The 18,930-nt window shown below is 40.8% G+C and overlaps 1 protein-coding gene across 1 annotated transcript; it reads left to right on the top strand.

The window, feature by feature from the left end:
- Positions 1 to 68: 68 nt before the first annotated feature.
- LOC138618057 (DNA-binding protein RFX7-like) lies at positions 69 to 17,285 on the top strand. The gene is made up of 9 exons (XM_069693537.1): positions 69 to 205; positions 3,624 to 3,657; positions 7,946 to 8,031; positions 8,275 to 8,397; positions 10,135 to 10,261; positions 11,122 to 11,196; positions 11,316 to 11,529; positions 12,073 to 12,353; positions 13,539 to 17,285. Exons 1-9 carry the CDS (start codon positions 81 to 83, stop codon positions 16,737 to 16,739), a joined length of 4,266 nt encoding a protein of 1,421 aa, XP_069549638.1. The 5' UTR covers positions 69 to 80; the 3' UTR covers positions 16,740 to 17,285.
- The last annotated feature ends 1,645 nt before the right edge of the window (positions 17,286 to 18,930 follow it).

The raw sequence follows: 18,930 nt of genomic DNA on the forward strand, positions 1-18,930 counted from the left end.
TCGTTTAACCCTGCCGGGCGACTACAGCCGTCCTCGCCGCCCGTCCAGTCCAGTCCCGTCGCGTCCCGAGGCCCACCGTGATGGCCGATGAGGACCCCCAGCAGCATCCGCCAGACCGCGGGGCGGGGAGCCTGCCCGGCCTGCTCCCCGGGCTGCAGGGCGCTGAGGCCAGCGCTCTGCAGCTCCGGATCAAGAACTCCATCTGGTGAGGAGGCGTTCTCATACTGCTTTGCATGATTTGATGCTTGAAGGGAGAATTGCTCTCCGGTCACCAAATTCACACTGTGATTGGTCCTTGTTTGTCATGTTTGGGGGTAGTTTCCTCATCTTCCCTCGCCCACCTTATCTTAATGATAAGTGACAGTGGCTGAATAAAAGCAGCAATTGCACAGTGTAAGAATATATACTCTGTTACAAGTAAAAGCCCTGACTGCGTAATATAAGATAGCCTACATAAGTTTGTCTGTATTCACAATGTGCAGCATAAAAACTACTTTTCAAAGAACTTCTGCCAAAAAGTGGCCTCTTTTGAGTATTATATTATTATTTAAGTAACTAGGATATTGTTGTGGTTCCTCTTGTAGTTTATTTTATACAATATTCTATATTGTATGTGTTTTACATGTAAAATATGACTGCAGATTTCAAATAACCCTGGAGTAAAAAGTACGCTAATTTCACACTTAAATACAGCTAAATAGAATTTACTCAAGTAGGACCTTTACTTTATAAAATACTTGGAGTTGGTATATGAGTAAAAGTACTTTGTGGCATCCCATAACTGTGTTTAGCTCAGTAAAGGTAACAATGCAACAGTGTAACTACTCCCAGTTAAATTTAATTCAAGTGTTCTTGAAATAACAACCTACTTCTTGTGTAGGGCACAATGGTCCCTGTCAGAGTAATGTGGAGCATATTATACTGAGATGTGATACATTAACATATAAACTGCATTTTCATGTTATATTTGGTCAAAATTGAGCTCATTTTATAAATTAGTATCTCATATTTTATAAGTTGATTATATATTTTTTGCAGAAAACAGTATTCTGTAAAGTAATTTTAGATAAACATAATTGAGTAAATATTTTTGTACGAGACGCAGTAAAGTAGAAGTCGCATTCAAGTGAAGAATTCAAGCAAATCACACGTTTTTCAAAGTTGCACTGGAGTAAATGTTTTTAGTTACATTCCACCGCTGTCATTAGTTACTAATATTTATTGATCTGAAGTTTCAAAGCTGGGAGTCCAGAGCATCAGCATTTCAACTGGTGATGTCTTCAGGTAGTTTGGCATTCAAACGGAGGTGTGACCGACTGTGTGGGCTTGAAGATGTGCTGCACAGTCTGCTGTTCAACCTTCAAGAGGGCCGTTCAGATGAACCGTTGTATTAAAGAAATATGAAAGACTTACATTTCAGGTCAGGTCTTTATTTTAAGAAGTAAGATGTAGGCTGATAAGCTATGAAGGTCCTCTTTTTGATAAAAAAAAAAAAAAAAAGGATTTTTAGCAACATATCAAGTGTGTATATGCAAACACTTGAGGCAGGAAGCATGAGGTTTTGCGTGTTGTCAGCGAATATCAGAGACGGGTCCAATTCATTACATAAACCTTAATCGGTGTCCGTTTCCGGTGAATAACAGTCCAATTTCCCCCTTCTCTTTCTGTACATGAAGGAATGACTGTTTTTTAAGGGTCAAATGTTGACATGGATAGTAGTGCAATCTAACAAATCATGCTTCTTTAACATATCTGTGTACCTCTCCACAAAAATATTAGACTTCTTACACCACTTTGTTTATTTGATGGCTATAGTGACTGATTATGCTGCAGATTAAGGTTTTACATTCAAAAGATTTGATCAGCTTAAAAATGGGATGATGCTTGACAGCACATTAAACTACCCAGCAGTACATACAATACTTCAAACAGCTACAACAGGAAAATGCTGCTTGGGCTTAAATGCACCAGTACTGATAATCTTCTATTGTTTTGAATAATAATACAAATCTAATCGGGCTATTGTGTTTCCATAATTCTATGTTCTTTTACTCAAAGGACATTTTGAATGCTGCGTTTTTACTTATAGAGTATTCGAGAGTATTGTCACTTTTACTTCAGTAAAGACAAAACCTGTGGCCATGGGGAGTTGCCTGTAGTCAGATGAAGAGCTCATTATAATGCAGCGTTGGTTTCTGCTTGTGATTTCGAGTCTCTGTCTGCTTTGGGACGAGAGAGAGAGACAAGTGTTTGTGTTTAGCTATGATATATGAGAAAAAATACCCACAGTAATTTCTTTGACTACTGGTAGTGTACTTTATCTATGGTTGCTGTTACTTGAGGCCATATTCTGACCTATTATTTTTGAATGAACTCGTGTACTATCATTTAAATATCAAACAGCCATGAAATGTCAAAATGCTGAAGGACCGTGAAGCACAACAGTTCAGAGTTCACATGTCTGCAGGGAATACCTCAACAGAAACATGTCACTGTGTTACTGCCAGTTTATCAATCGCATATTGGGATATTGAACAACCTTTAAGAGGATTAGAGCATTAATATTGAAGTTTCCCTCAGTGACCTGCTGCGGGGTTCATGGTAGAATGACACCGTCTGGGTCAGCAAGTACATTTGCAACGTTCATATGAAGGGACAGTAACATGCCGCTGTGGCGCGAGGACTTCCTGCTCTGAGACTGCCCGTGTACGTTTGTGTTGAGATTTAAAGGACGTCTTGTATCAGTTCTTTATTCTCTAATCGAAGTTCTTGCAAAATATTGCATCAGGTGTCATTTGTTTTACCTGCCAAGTCTGCCTCACAACCAGCTTAATGACGGCCTTTCAGCACCGGGAAATCCCTTCCCCCCAGTAACAGTGAATTAAAGTGAACTGTTCCTGTCATGGCTTAGAGCGTCTCCTGAGTCTGGCCTGCCCAGTGTCGTCAAGAGTCTTTAAATGTGACTTACCTTCTGTCTGACCGTCAACAACAGCCTGGCCTGATTACAAATTACACCTGTAGAAGTTATTCATGTACCTGCTCAGACTGTTTGCAGTGGCTCTTTCACGCCATCGAAATACTTTTTGGGCTCCTGTTAATTTCTCTGCAGCTTTTACCAGAACAATGACTGTTGGACACTTTGACTGTAGAACGTATACAGTAGGTATGAGTCTGTGGATAACCACGAGAAGCACGTGGAAGCATTTGGGAACACTTTTAAAGGAATAAAGTCTTCTCCTTTTCGTAAAATTAAACATAACGGCAAAAAACATCAGTAAAAGATAGAAGTCCGATCTTTAATCAGATTCTTCCTTTGACATTAAATCCAGATGGGATGAAACAGACGACCAGCAGATCTCCTCAGTGACTGCAGTGAATTTCTGGTGTCTGAACGATAAGACGTTCTCCGTCCTGAACAATGTTCACACAGTGCCTGTCTCTGTCTCTCTCTTTACATATGACAACATGTGTTCCTGGTGGTGGGATACATGACCTGAGAGATGCTGAAGGGAGGGTCGTCTCATACCAAACATTCCTCCGCTTTATAAATAAATACTCTTTAGACACAAGTGCTCATGTTACACCAGCTTCATACTAATTTATACTTTGTCTCTATTTTGCAGCAAATCTGTTCAATCAAAAGTGGAAAACATTCTGGTGAGTATTCTTTGCATGTTTTTGATCTATGAATATCAGCTAAACCTTTTTATTTAGCTGACATCGGTTTAAATAGTGTCAATATTTTTATTAGTGGTTGCAGCATTTTTACCAGAAGCGGTGTTATTTTTGATGGTTTAATTTTATCCATTATAATATAAAAAAAATGGCAGTAGATTTGTCAGCAACAGATTTTTAGATCAACCTATAGAGGGCGCATCCTATCCCAGACAGCTGGACTCAGTAATGTGACATCTGCTGGATGGTCAGCTCAACAAAGTCAATTATGAGTGTTTTTATTTTTATGCCTGCGCGCCAGTGACAGCCGTGACTGAGGCATTATTTTTGGGGTTGTCATCCGTCCGTCCCATTCTTGTGAACACGATATCTCAGGAGGGCAAGTGTGGCACAAACATTCACTTAGACGGAAGGATAGGTCAAAGGTCACTGTGACCTAACAACATATGTTTGTGGCCATAACTCAAGAATTTGTTTGCCAGTTATGACAAACTTTCACACAAATGTCTAATTGGATAAAATGATGAAGTGATGGCATTTTATATCCAAAAGGTTAAAGGTCAACTTTACTGCGATGTCGTAACGTTCTGCATAAACACTTTTCTGTCCATTATTCAATGTCATAACTCAGGAACAGAAGGCGAGAGAGTGACCATATTTCACATTTGGTCAGATACTGAATTGAATAATCTTGGTTGTCCACCTTGAAACTGTGGTGATTGTGTAAATCTTAAGATGTGTGTCAAGCATCCACATTTGACAATTATTAGTTTCTCTGCAGCAATACCATATTTGAAGCGTTTTCTACTGTCATGGTGACAACTTTGTGATCTATCAGAATCAGCTTTATTGATCAACGATGTAAAAACATACAAGGAATTGAACTCAGTATTTTGTTTCCCTCAATGAATTTACACACTAATGCAGCAAACATCCAGCAGAACAGGTGCTTAACAAAGCTAAATAAAATCAGCTTTATTTATATATCCTTATAAAACAAATCTTGAATGTGAACTGCTACTTGACTAGTTGGTGGAGGCGCAAAACTGCGAGGCGGTAATTCTAGTTCATGTTTAAAACATAAAGGTTAAATATTCGTAAAACCTCCCCAGTGCCTGGAGGAGTAATTTATATGCAGGATGTCAGCAAAATGTGAAGTTAGTGAATGGAGCAGCGTGTTCAAGACAGAGATACTGATGTGCAGTCAGCCTTTCTGAATGCTGACAACAAGGGATTAACCTGTGACTGCAGACTCATGAATAGGTCAAACATGCTTTCAGTAGACCAGCATCATCTTGACGAATGGAGTTTGAATCAGCAGGTTGATCCCCCTAAAGGCCAGTATTCAAATTTAGAAATAAAAAATGGTACCAAATTATCTCTGGACAAGATTTGAGGTTGAGGGCTTCTTTGGTTTATGCTAAACATTGCAATATTTATTAAACCTCACAGTAGGAGAATGTTCGACAGAAGAACAGCAGATATTATAACAAGTTTTTGTTAGGCAGTAAGATAATTCAAAGCATGTCCTGAGAATCATGCTAAAACAAATGTTTGTGTGGCAAATCACTGTTGAAAGTCCTGTTTATGGAGATGTAGCTGACATGTTAAATTACAGAGATTAATATTGAGTTTTCTGCTCGGTTCATGGTGAACGTCTAACGTTGTTAGAGTGTGCTGTTGTAGATACCATTTAACTCCACAGAACACCCCAGTGTACTGTTTTTTCAGCTTTATTCAGAGAAACCGACAATGAAACACATTCAGTGTGGAGCCAAAGCCTGTAGAAGTTGGCCAGGACTCTAGGATCCTGTATGTAATACTTTCACAGAAAGAAAGCAAAAAAATCTCATCACACCCTCTGTTGACTCTCATCCATCACTCTCTCTGCACTGTTAATTCATGATTCAGATTAAATAGTCCAGTGTTAATCAGCAACTCTTTAATCTTTTGGTCATGATTACCAAACTCTTTCTGACCAATGTGATCCTGAATGATAAAGAGCCTCTTATTCTTCTTCCAATTTGCTTCTGCTAGGACGATCCTAAAGTACTCACAACTTTAAACTGGATGTTGGAAACAGCGCAGCTCCAATGACAGTTAACAAAAATATATATCCAGTTAATTACAGATCTGTATAGGAAATGGTCGGTGGATTTTGTTGCCTTTGGATGGAGACAGTCCAACTGTTTCCTCCTGTTTCCTGCCTTTATGCAGGTCTCAGCTAACCAGGTGCTGGTTTCAGACCTATATGTAACAGATAGATAGATACGGTGTCGTCAGGCTCCTTTAACACTGGATATACGCAGCATGTGGACAGCTCAGCCTTGGCTCTGTGATGGTTTCAACGATTGTTGGAAACATTTCTGATTTTTCATGTTTTGGCAGCTTTAATACAGCAACTCATTCAAATGTTCTTTGGCTGTAGAATACGACAGCTTTTAGTTGCTTCAAACACTCTATCATCACTAACTTTTAATGTCAGTATAGCCAATCTCACCTTTATTCCTGTCTAATTTGTCTGACAATGTTTTTTGAATGAGGATTTTATCTGCAGCTCAGCAGTGTGACAGCATCGCAAAAAATGAATCAAATCATTTGCAAGTGAATGCCGAAATTTATAAGTAAATTTCACATTTCAGATACCTGAGAAGCTCCCCGAGCAAAAATAGACCTGGCACAGAAATAAAGTGGAGCCACATGTGAGACACTCTGGATATGGACCTGGTGGATGACGCTGTTTCCGCAGGTCATAACTCTCTGCTTTTCAAGCAAATAATCAGAGTTATTAAAATGTTGAAATGTTTCTTTAAATGTGGTTGTTGCAAATGATGTCTGTGCCATCTTTTGGACCAACTAGTCATGGTTTCTGCACAAAGATTGTGACTTACATGTTACCAATTATGCAGCATTAGCACAGATATCAACTCTGTGATAAGGTTAAATTTGCTTTTAAAATTAGAGCATCTGAGCAACAACAAATCAAAATCACTGCTTCAGATGACAAAAACATCTACTTTATATATATAAAGCTACACAAAATAACAAACTGTCTGCAGGTTAAGTATTAACCACAGGGGTCTGGTAATATTTAGTTTCAAGTTTTAAAGTGAGTTAAAGTAGAAAAAGCAACTCACTGAGCAGAGCTGGTGACACAGAAACATTCAGACATTGGCAGTCCAAGTCAGCACAGGAGGAAGTGAGTCACACTGAAAATGCCAGCGATCTCCTCTGAATGATACACAGCAACATTTTAGTGGGATTGAATTTTAAATGGAGCACAGATTAAACTAATTACCCTCTTTGTTTGCCCTTTTTAAAAATGACAGCTCTCAGGAGAAATATGTGTATTTATCTCCCCAAAACCTTCATGGCTGCTGCCCAGTGTCTGTTACCTTCAGCCATGCAATTCACTAACAACAAAGACGTTAATCATTCTCACTGAACCATTTAAAAGGTGAAAGCATGTGTGTTGTGAGTGGGTGGATGTGCATCTGTACACTCTCCGTGCAGTGAACTGTCCTCGGGAGAAAGGATTGTAGTTCACCGTAGTGTCCCTGTCCTGCAGAAGTCTGTCTGCCGCCAGTTTTACATCAGATGTGTGCTCATGGTTGTATGTTGACCGTACAAATACATGAATGCAGTGTGCTTCTATTTCCTACCGCTACACTGCCAGGCATAAAGTCAGGATAAAACTTTAATCTCGTCAAATCATCAAACATTTTTCCACCCATGTGCCTTCTGGCAACATTTTATTTTTCAAGAGAGACTGTTTCTCTTTTGACCTAACTGTGACTGGAGAAGAATACATCCAGCAGTTGTTTCTCCAATCTTTTTCTTATTTGTGTATGATAATAATTCTTTATCTTTTGGTTCGGGTGTGTGGGTCAAACAAAACAAGAAATGTGAATAGTTAAAACTTTGGTTTGAGGACATTTTAAGGGCCAGTTTTTACTATTTTACGACATTTTTAAAACAGAAAATTTTGAGAATAATCTGCAGATTAATTAGTAATAAAAACTGTCTTCAGTTGTAGCCCTAAAATGCAGATAAACTGTTGAACCCTGTGAATGGAAACTAACAGTTACCTAAAACGCACAAGGAAGCATTCAGTCTTATTAATATCCTTCACTATTACGAACCATCCAGTCTGTAGGTGACAGGACAACCTCTGATTTTAAATCCAGGCAGATAGTTACTTTGTGCTGATAGTCATGAAGGCAAAATATTAAAACTGTCTGCTTTTGTCTTTGCCTTTTTATTTCTACAGCAAGATGTCGAGAAGTTCTCCGACATCGAAAAACTCTACCTCTACCTTAAGTTGCCTTCTGGTCCCAGCTGTACTGCTGAGAAAAGGTAAGAGTACACCTGCTCTCTGCAAGTGTTTATACAGTCAGTGAAATATTTATGAAACAGGAAACCGCTGAAATTATTAAGAAAGTTTATTATGTGAAGGATACAGAAACGCAAAAATGATTACACCCACGCAGCCTCGATGAGCTTTGGTAAGGCCCTTTTCTCAGTGACTCGAGCCGGCGAACTGCTGTATCGTATGCTTTGTCATTTGTTGATCAATGAATGACCTGCATCTTTTCTCAGTGACCAGAGCGCCCTGTCATCGAGTCGCACACAGCAGATGCATGCGTTCAGCTGGATTCGCAATCATTTAGAGGAATACCCGGAGACCTCTCTTCCCAAGCAGGAGGTCTACGATGAATACAAGTAGGTATAAACCAGGATTGACGTTTCTGCACATAAATTCAGTTTTTTTTTTATGAGCAAAAGTGTTTTTGTTACTACCAAAACTAGCTTAGACTGGTTACGCTGGGGCTTCCAATTAAACATGTACAAATACATAACACACTATCTCAAACACCGATTAAATCAGACTGTTTTCCATTAAGTTTAAAGTCATCATTTGAGTTCATCATTTGTCTCGATAACAGCTTCTAGTGTTTGAGCTCCATTCCTACTCTAAATTACTGGAGGCTAAAGCATCAGTATAAATAGATGCTGCAGGCATGAGAATCACAGCAGCATGTGTTGGTAATATTAGAATGGAAAGTCTGAGACAGTCATTGAAATGCTCTGGCAGGGTTATGTAACTGTCTTTTTAACGCTACTAGAACAGAAATACAGCCCCCTCCAGAAGTGTTGGCGCCTTCGGTGCAGACAGGTGAAAAGGCTTTAAAGACACGCTCATAGCGGGCGGTACTTTTCTGCAATGAAACAATCACAATGGTCACAAACTTTAGTGTAGACACTGAAGTCTCTCTTTGGGGTTTGTTTAATCACGCACGCACGCACGCACACACACACACACACACACACACACACACACACACACACACACACACACACACACACAGAGAGAGAGATGTTTCTAAACTAGAGTAAAGGAAGTCAGATTTACTATACCTGATGAGTAAACTGAGTAAAACTTTGTATCAAAGAGTTCAATGAAGCTTCAGGACAACTCATGCTTACAAATCAGTTGTTGAACACAAGAATGATTTATACAAGTGTTGTCATGACATGAAGGTTGCCTGCAGGTTTTTTTTTACTTCTAGTAGCGCCACGGAGCAGTTTGCTCGCACGTGGCTGACGCACAGTCCTGCCAATAGTTTCACACCGCTCCACGGAGCCACAGCCGGTGCTAACGTGCTAAAAGACACACAGCAATGTGCCAACAAAGGCAGGGCCAAGCTCGACTGCCGATATTAAACATGGATGTAAACATGGCTAGATTTAAAACACAACTTTAGTTTGTATAAACTCCGCAGGGTGTCTTTAATTTACATCTGAAATAACTCGACAAGTACTTGCATACATATACAAGTCTGTATGGTGCATAGACTGAATATATATGATAAAGGGCACTTTATATGAGTTATAAATGGGGATGAATCACATTACATGAGCAGTACAAGAGTGTCAGACATGGATGTCAGTTTAATTTGGATGTTTCCCATTTTATCTTTTTACACATCAAGCAGTTACGGAGCCACGTTGTCGCTCATTTGGAGTCGTGTTTCAGACCTCCCGATGAATTTAACTCAAATATTCACACTCTTTTAGCTCTTTTGGTCTCTACCAACTCCCAAAAATAATATCTGGCTGTTAAGCTGCTAAATACTGCGCTGGTTGTGAGCCATAAAAGCAAAACAATGAGCTGAAAGGTGCTAAAATGCTGTGCTGAGGGAAATCAGGTCATAATTCCGTTCATCACTACAATTTATGATTGACATTATATAAGTAACCTTATCCAGTGCTAATATAAAATATTGGAGCAGCTTGAATTATTTCAATGAGTTTTATTACAAAATGTTTATCAGGGATGCAAACACAAAATAATACATCAGAAAATAATCTGTTGATCTGACTTTGAGTCATGATTCAAAGCATATACTGCTGATGTTTTGTTAATTAATATTATTAATTTTTGTTTATGTGTTTCAGGAGTTTCTGTGACAATCTTAACTACCACCCGCTGAGTGCTGCAGATTTTGGAAAGATGATGAAAAATGTCTTCCCGAACATGAAGGCACGTCGACTTGGCATGAGAGGAAAATCGAAATATCCTTTACTGGAATGGATTGTAACAGTCTGGCCTCTGTCTCTGGTCACAGACCATCTGCTGCTGCAGTTCATAAGCTCTCTAAATATAGACGTGAAATGAAATAAAGTCCCCCTCTGCCTCTGAAGCAGAAGCATAATACAGGGGAGTCACTGTGATCTTGACCTTCACGGCACATTCATGTTTTTTCTGTTCATCTCATGACGTCAAAGTGAACAACTTGGTTTATGTTTATGACCTTCACTCAGGTTAAAAGCATTATCATCGTGTAAGGTGGGGTCACAGCTCTTAAATTGAATGTCATTTGGTAGAAAAACAACATGTTTGCCTGTTGCAGGGAGTTTGCTATAAAATAATTTTAGCAAACTACTTATTCATCTGCACTTACATTATAAGCACGATTTTAAAATAATATAGAGAATAATTGATTGTGTATCAACATGTAGAAAACAAGCAAAAGCTGAGAAGTGTTTAAATTAGTCTAAAGACATATAGATTAATTTCTTGCAGTGTATAGACTTAGTTTTTCTACTATTCTATCTGACTCATATAATGAAGGGTTTATCTGTCAGCTTGTTAAATAACTGACAGTAGTTACCCGTAAAGGCGAATTTGAAGGTGCTTTAAGCATTACTATGTAAATTTAATAAAGAACTGTCATGACATTAGATCAGTTACAATGTAACTCGTGCCATTTTTACATGATCTTATTGGGATAACAAATATGGGCATGAAGAGTGTAATTTTCCACTTTTCTATCATTCATTTTTTACATTGAAAATTTTGCTGATAATGTTACACATCATCCATATTTTCCATTGTTTTTAAAAAAAATTTTTTTATCTTAACACTGATTTACATATTGCTACAGTGGACTGAGGAAGAGACCCTTTGTTCACATGCCATCTTTACCCATTCTGGATCTCCAAAAAACAGGGGATACAGTAAGCACGTTTACATCTTCCTTATTAATATTTCAGAGTCTTTATATTCTGCCTACGTTTTAATCGCTTTCATGTCATGCACTGTGCTGTAAATATAACCACGTATCTACTGTGTGCAGCTCCAGTATGATACACTGGAGTCGCCGAGCCAGCTGTGCGGGATCAAGGAGGAGGTGCAGTTTGCAGCCTGTGATCTCGTGTGTGAGTGGGCCCAAAAAGTGCTGAAACGCCAGTTTGATGCTGTAGAAGACTTGGCTCGCTTCCTAATCGACAGCCATTATATCAGCAACAAGTCTTTGGCAGCTCTCACCATCATGACCGGCACAGCAACAGGTAACACTGGCTTTGAGAGGTTGACAGTGACATCAGGTGGCAGCTGCCTGTTCCTGCACTTAGAGCCATCATCTGTTTATTGAGGTTTTGCATTTAAATTGGATTAATCACGTAAGTCCAGCCTATATATACATATAATTAGTGGTGAAAGGGTTCAGATCCTAAATACACAATCTTTCTTATATTGTTTGTTTTAATGAAATATTTTATATTTTTACTAATTTTTTTTGGTGTGGTGGGAAATAATTTTTTGAATTAAATGAAATGTTACAAGGGGCTACAACTAGACACTGCTTTTTTGGGAGAGGCACCGCTGGTTTAATCCTTAAGAATGTGTTGCATTTTGTGAGCTGCTCATATAACATTTTCACGTCAAAAGTAACTCAATAAATGTGGTGGAGTAAAAGTGCGATAATTCCCTGTAAGTGTATTTAGTGAAGTAAAAGTATGTTGTAAGTTGTACTCAAGGCCATTACTGCATATCATATTTTTATTACATTAGTAATTGATATGTAAATGAATTCATTTGCTTGCTTTCTTCAGAGGTCAAAACTCCTCAGACCGTCTCAGCCTTTGCTCACACTGCGGAGGCTCACTCCTTCCAGCCCCACGTGACAACCATGTCGTCACCGTCTGTCGATGCAAAGCAGCAGCTTCAGAGGAAGATCCAGAGGAAGCAGCAGGAGCAGAAGCTGCACTCTCCTTTACCCGGAGAGGTACAAACCAAGAGGGCAGACGACAGCGTGCCTTGTGGCAGCCCCGCCCCTCCGTCACCTCAGCCAACCATAGGCATTGTGGTCACTGCCATCCCGAGCCCCATCACGGTGAGAGAACAGGACTCCCAGTATAGATCACATTATTGACCTTATTCACCCCACTGAGAGAAAAACAATCCAGACTCATGTGAAATTAGAGTTGAAATGGCACTTGATATAATTTTGGTAAAGGGAAAATTTGCTAGTTTTAATGTGGATGGTCAATGTTGTCCATGTGTGCCATATTGAGTGAGAAAGCGGTAGGTGTGTAGTTTTCTGGTTGTAGAGCCGTGCTAGCAGTGCACTCAACCAAACAACACAAAAATGCAGCCAGACAATATCATTTTTAGTGAAACAGCAAAAAAGGAGGTTATTCATCAGCAAGCTGCTACTACTGATCATATACTGTAATGTTAACCGCTATTGTAAACACAACCAACACGACGTGCCTGAGAAAACTGCTTGTCCGATGTTCCGTTTATAGCCTTCTTTGTTGGGCAAAACAGAGCGCTACACACAGTCATTTCAGTATCCAGCAAACCTCTATCCAAGTGACGAGAAAGCTTTCATGCACAATAACAAACACACGGCTCTCAGTCAGCATCAACGGTAGCGTCCAACAATCACTGACCTCTGAAATTCAGCAGCAGCAGAATGATTCCGTTTCTGTTGTTATCGGAGGGCCATTTAAGCAAAAGCTGTTTGCTCCCTCCAGCTCAGTTTCTGGAGGGTCATCAACAGCTGTATCCGCCTGCACGGCTAATGGGGCTAATGCAGCTGCAGCCTCGGCCTCTCTTCATTTCTTCTGCTGTTTAGTTTGGATCAACTATGTCTGAATATCCAAGACACCCAAAACACTGGAAAATGTATCCTTGTCCATAACAACCTCTGCACTCGTATTTTGGGATGACATTTTCACTGTTGGAAATATAACTTGTTGCATTACAAGCGAGGAAACAAGGTTTTGTTTCTATTTGTTTTTGAGCAGCATCCAGGTCGCACCCTCTGGCTTGTAGATCTTTCAGGCACCAACTATGTTACTGCACCTGTCAAATGACAGCGCTGGTGCCAGAAGAAAAACAGATTTGGAAGCTGCTTCCCAGACAAACAGAATTTATTGAGGGAATTTATTGTTTCAATTTCACAAGTTAGAAATTAAAGAGGCAAAAGCAGGTTCACAGATTTATTTGTGGTAATATAACTGGGTAACAACAGTACTCTGCTAATTGTTAAAATGCATTTTTTACTCTGTAGGTACAGAGGAGCAGACAGCTGATGTCCCCAAGTCCAGTGGGAACAGTGGAGGGCAAAGTCCTGCCTATTAACTTCCAAATGGTGACCCAGCCAGCAAAACAGAGCCCCAAAACCACCCAAAATATTCTACCTGCTCCAGTGGGGGAACGCACAGCTCGACAGCGCTACACTCAAATCCTGCCCAAACCTTTAGCCACCACTGCCATCACTCTGTGCTCGCCCTCCGCCATGATCATCGGCAACAGCCCCATTAAGACTGTGATGACTACATGTCCGGTCAGTCTGGTGAAGATGACTGCCATATCACTTGCACCCAACAGCAGTGAAACCACCACATCCCTTACAAACAGCATACTGCGGCCGGCGTCTGCAGGCATCACTTCTGCAGTCGCAGAGGGCATCAGCTCCGATCAAAGCATGAGGTGTTCCTCTGCGGTCCCTATTCTGGCCCCGGTGGCGAGGCCCGGGCAGAGTACTAACACTCAGAACATTGATGTTGAAATGGAAATTGAAGCTATACATCAACACAGCCAAATGCAGAATCCCAGCATTCAAGTTTTGACTCAAGGAGCATTCGCAAACAGAGCCATAGGGGCTATGCAGAGGGCTGCCAGTGTGCCCATACCTCAAACTAAAGGCTTCTTGGGTTTGGAGGAAACATCCAGCACTAAATGCAATGGGAAGTCCTCATCGAGCACCAGAACTGTGGCAACATTTGAAAGCAGCAATAATAGCGCTAATAATGCAAGCACTTTGTACATAACTCCCTCCATTCAGAATACCAGCGGTGCTTCTTTACTGAACACCAGCAGAGCATCTTCGTTTGGGGAAAACAGCCAGGCAAAAGAAGGTTTCTTGTCCTCTAAGAACCTCAGGAAACGGTCAGGCCTAAGTCCTGACCTCAGTCCAGACCTCTCGCCAGTGAAAAAGGTTTTTATGCCCCAGCAGTCAGTGGAGGGTGCAGCCGGTCTTGGATATGGCATCAGAAATGCAGTTGGTACTGTCTACAGACCAGGTGCTCCGACTAGACCTGAAAGTGCACCAGCCACCAGGGAGGTAGAGATGAAAATGAGCTCTGTCTTGTCCACTCAAGGTCCTGCATTCTGCTCTTCTGCTGTCAGATCCAGTGGCTTTTACTCTGTTGCCAAAAAACAAAGCTCAATGCAGAGGAAAAACACTTCCAATGTTATGGAAACTGTCGGTCACGCTTTACTAGAACAACAGCAGGGGCACACAATGGCTAACATGCATGCCATATCTAATAACCCGAGTTTTCAGAAACATTCAGGTGTAAGTTCAAACTCAACCACAGGGAGCCTGGAAGGAGCTCAGCATCAGAGCTATGCTCACTCCAATTCTGCTTCTGCAGCCTTAGAGTTTTTGAATCAAGTTTCATCGTCCAGTCAGCTCTCCATGCAGACAGATATGGGCTACTTCCCCTTCGATGACGATGTGACTCAGGACAGCATTGTGGAGGAGCTGGTGCAGATGGAGGAGCAGATGAAATTTAACAACCTGAAGGAGTTTAGAGACTGTGTCACACTGCAAGGTCAACAGACCATGATGCTCGACAACATCACGTCCACCAATCAGACCATGACTGCTTTCTATCATGCTGCCAACAGCGGCAGCAACCCAATCCAAACTCCAACACCCACGCCCACACCAACGTCAGAAATGATGGGAGGAGCCCACAGCCTGACCGGAGAGAGCCCCTGCTCCCACATCGCCTCCACCACCCCAGTGGACAGCTCTCTGGGAAGCAGTCGTCACACCCCAGTCGGGACTCCGCACTCCAACTGCAGCAGCACTGTTCCTCCCAGTCCAGTCGAGTGCAGGAACCCGTTTGCATTCACACCCATCAACTCCAGCATCACTGGTTTCCATGACGGCAGCACCTTCTCAAGCAGTCCCGTCAAGCCCATGCAGAGGCCGATGGCCACCCACCCAGACAAGGCCAGGCTGGAGTGGATGAACAACAGCTACAACAACAGCAGTGGAAGCGTAAACAAGTCAAACAGTGGCATCCTCCCCGGCTATCAAGGCCTAATTGACGACCACTTTCAAAAACCTCATGCCTTCGCCATTCCTCATGCGCGGCACCATGACCCCCATTTTGGCCGCTTGACTCCCATCTCACCTGTGCAGCAGCAGGTAGCGAACATGGCAAACCTCACCAAGCAGGAGGGCTTCGCTGTGCCTGCGCCTCTGGATAATAATAAAACCAACACATCCACTGCAACCTTCCGATGTCGCAGTGTCAGCCCTGCTGTGCATCAGAGAAATTTGGGTGTTAACACAGGAAACGGTACCCTTCCCACCATCTCACGCTCAGTGGTGTCTCCCTTTAATTCTCCTGTCACGCCTGAGATGTTAAATATCTTTGCAAGCAACCAGACGAATCTCGGGGTGAGCAGCATGGCTCAGAGGAGCCGCTCTGTGCCTCTCAACATCATGATGCAAACCGAGGTCCTGCCCTCACCAGGCCAACACTGCAGCAGCAAAAACATCACCAGTGTCCTCCTGAGCAAGCTCGACAGGGACCACGATGACAACATGCGGGGTGTGGGCTTCAACAATTTGCCCTCCACCTACACTGCACGTATGAATCTCACCCAGATCCTCGACTCCAACCCCAGCCTCTCCTGCACTGACAACCACCTCAGTCTGATGACCTCTGACTCCACCAGCACATGCAAGATGCAGAGGTCAGATTACCTCATAGAAAATGCTATTAATGAACAAATGATTCTCTCAGCAGGTGACAGCCAAGTACAATCAGCCTCTGAAGAGCAGGCCCAGTCTCTGATGTTAGCTTTGAGCTCTCAGCAGCACCAAGAAGAGCTGCAGCAGCATCAGCAGCTCGATTTCAGCAGCACTCAAGACCTCCTAACGAACAACAGCCTTACTGCTGGCAGTCAGCTCATGGAAAAGGTGTCGGAGCTAACGACGGGCAGAGCCGATTTCCCCTGTGAAATCAGGATGACATCAGAGCTCTCCAGTAGCATCAATGACCTTAACGCATTGGACACCAACCTGCTGTTTGACCCCAATCAGCAGCACGGGCAGTATCAAAATGCCTCTGCTGAGGAGCTGGTGAGTGATCCGCTGTTTCAACAGATCACCAGCGAGACGGCACATTCAAGTGGACTCGACTGGTTGGAAAGTAAAGATCATCCAACTGTTGGGTTGATGGGCTAAAAGCTGAGCTTTGTTTTTTTGGTCATGTTGAACATGTTAATTTGTGGTTGCTGTTTTTTTTTTTTTTCAGGCATTTACACTTTATATTGCAACATTGGACACATTGAGGTTTGTCCAGTTTAAGTGCCAGGCTATACTGAGATAATGCTGCAACATTGATTAAAATGCTGGTCATTTCCCTTTAATGAGAGAGCATCACCCCACGTTGTTTGATCAAGAGCATTTCCAACCAAGTAACTTCAACAAAAAAACAGAACCTAATCCCTGACCTACCATCTTTACATTTAATATTTCACTGAAGGTGTTCAGGTGGTAAAAATCAAAACGGAGCCATTGATTTCTCAGTGTAAATAAAAGTGGAAGATTATCATTAATAAGCCTTTCACAGTAATACTTATTTATATCATGGTGCTGCAGGCAAGGTGTGATTAAAGCATAAGGAACAAATTAACAAACTATATTAACTGCTTAACTAACAATATGCCAGAATATAAACATGTGTGTGCCACGTAGATTCACAATTTTTTTTTTTTTAAACTGAAAAACCTTGTACACACACACACACACACACAACGAATCAAATTCATCCATGTAAATCCATTTAATATATTCGGATGGCCATTATATATATATATATATATACACGAGTTGGCATGGAGCATACAGTATAACAAGATACATTTAAAATAACAACGTATGAGCTATTTATCTAATTATAAATATAGTAGTGTCCTTAAATGATTACTTTGATTGAATACATGAAATATTTCTGTTAAAACATGTAATACATGTCTTATGGTCATTTTAAAGTTTATGTTCACATTTTTATCATGTATTTGATGTCAGTAATATAATTTTGCCTCCTTATGCACATTGTTGTTGTTTTTTTGTACAAATACGATTTTAGAAAGGTTTTACTGGTTTAATCATGATATAAAGCCGTAGAAGCCCGAATGAATCCCTTTAAATTACAAACAAACTATACATGCAATACAACAGTCCTGCAACGACGCCTCTAAGAATAACTTTAATTATGCACTGAGTAGTTGTTTGGTAGTTATATCACAGAACATTGTGTAGGATTTGGGGATTTGGTGTAAATACAACATGAAGCAAGCAGCAAAAGATGAGGGCTCAACCACTCAACTACTATTAGGAATAAAAGCAAACATTTATGATACAACTATTTACTGAAGAATTAAACTAAATCCCTTGAATGGGAATTTCTTGCACTTTTAAAGTATAAATTGTAAAATTTCAATAAAATAAAACGATAGCCATTTTACTATGAAGGTTTATTGTGCAAACTATTCGTTTTCATCTGAAAACGGACAAAGTAGATGAAAGTGAAGGGAACTCAATAAACACTGATCATAATGCACTGACAATCTGGAATCCTTCTTTACTAAAGTACGCTGTGTTTGGTTGGGATGATAAGTGATTTTACTGTTACTGATCAAACCTGACGGTCGAGCTTTACACTCATGCTGAGCATCGTGTAAAGACAAACACGGAGTCACAGGTGCTTCTGAGCCTTATGTCCATGCCAAAGATGTAACGTACGATTACGTGCACTACGATCGGGGGTGTCTAACATCCTGCGTGATGGACATACTGAGAATGAAGTGATACGAGGAAGAGAAAACATTTGCAGCACTGGAAGGATATTTGTTTCTAAAATCAGTCGATCGGGGTGATACTAAAGATTTCTTTGTTTACTATTGTTGATGCTTTTTGTAAACCCAACACGTACATAAAACCACTGTAATTTATTGATGAACTGATTGTCGTGTTAGCATTAAATCTCAGAGTGTATGACTGGTCGCACTAACTTGATTTGTTGTACAGATTGGGGGTGTGGCCAGTTGTCCCGTGCTTTTTGTTTGTTTGGTTTAATACTATTTATTTACAGTTTGTTGTTTGTACAGAAGATGTAACCTTGCAAACCATATATACTTGTGTATTTACAATAATCTGACCTGCACTGATGCAATGTTTTGTAGCATATGTTTTAAGTGTCATATTGCAGCATATTACCGCGCATCATATACAGTACTTCTTTTTTTTTTTTTTTTTTTCAACAGATCCAATATTTGATGGTGAATAATGACAAATAATGAGAAATTCTGAAGATTCAGCTCACTATTTAAAATCTTTCAGAACTGGATGTTGGCCGTAAATTGTTACTGGA

The sequence above is a fragment of the Brachyistius frenatus genome, unplaced genomic scaffold, assembly GCF_029030835.1.
Source record: "Brachyistius frenatus isolate BFR_SWC_R1_liver_20210118 unplaced genomic scaffold, ASM2903083v1 Contig_15, whole genome shotgun sequence".
Lineage (NCBI taxonomy): Eukaryota > Metazoa > Chordata > Actinopteri > Embiotocidae > Brachyistius > Brachyistius frenatus.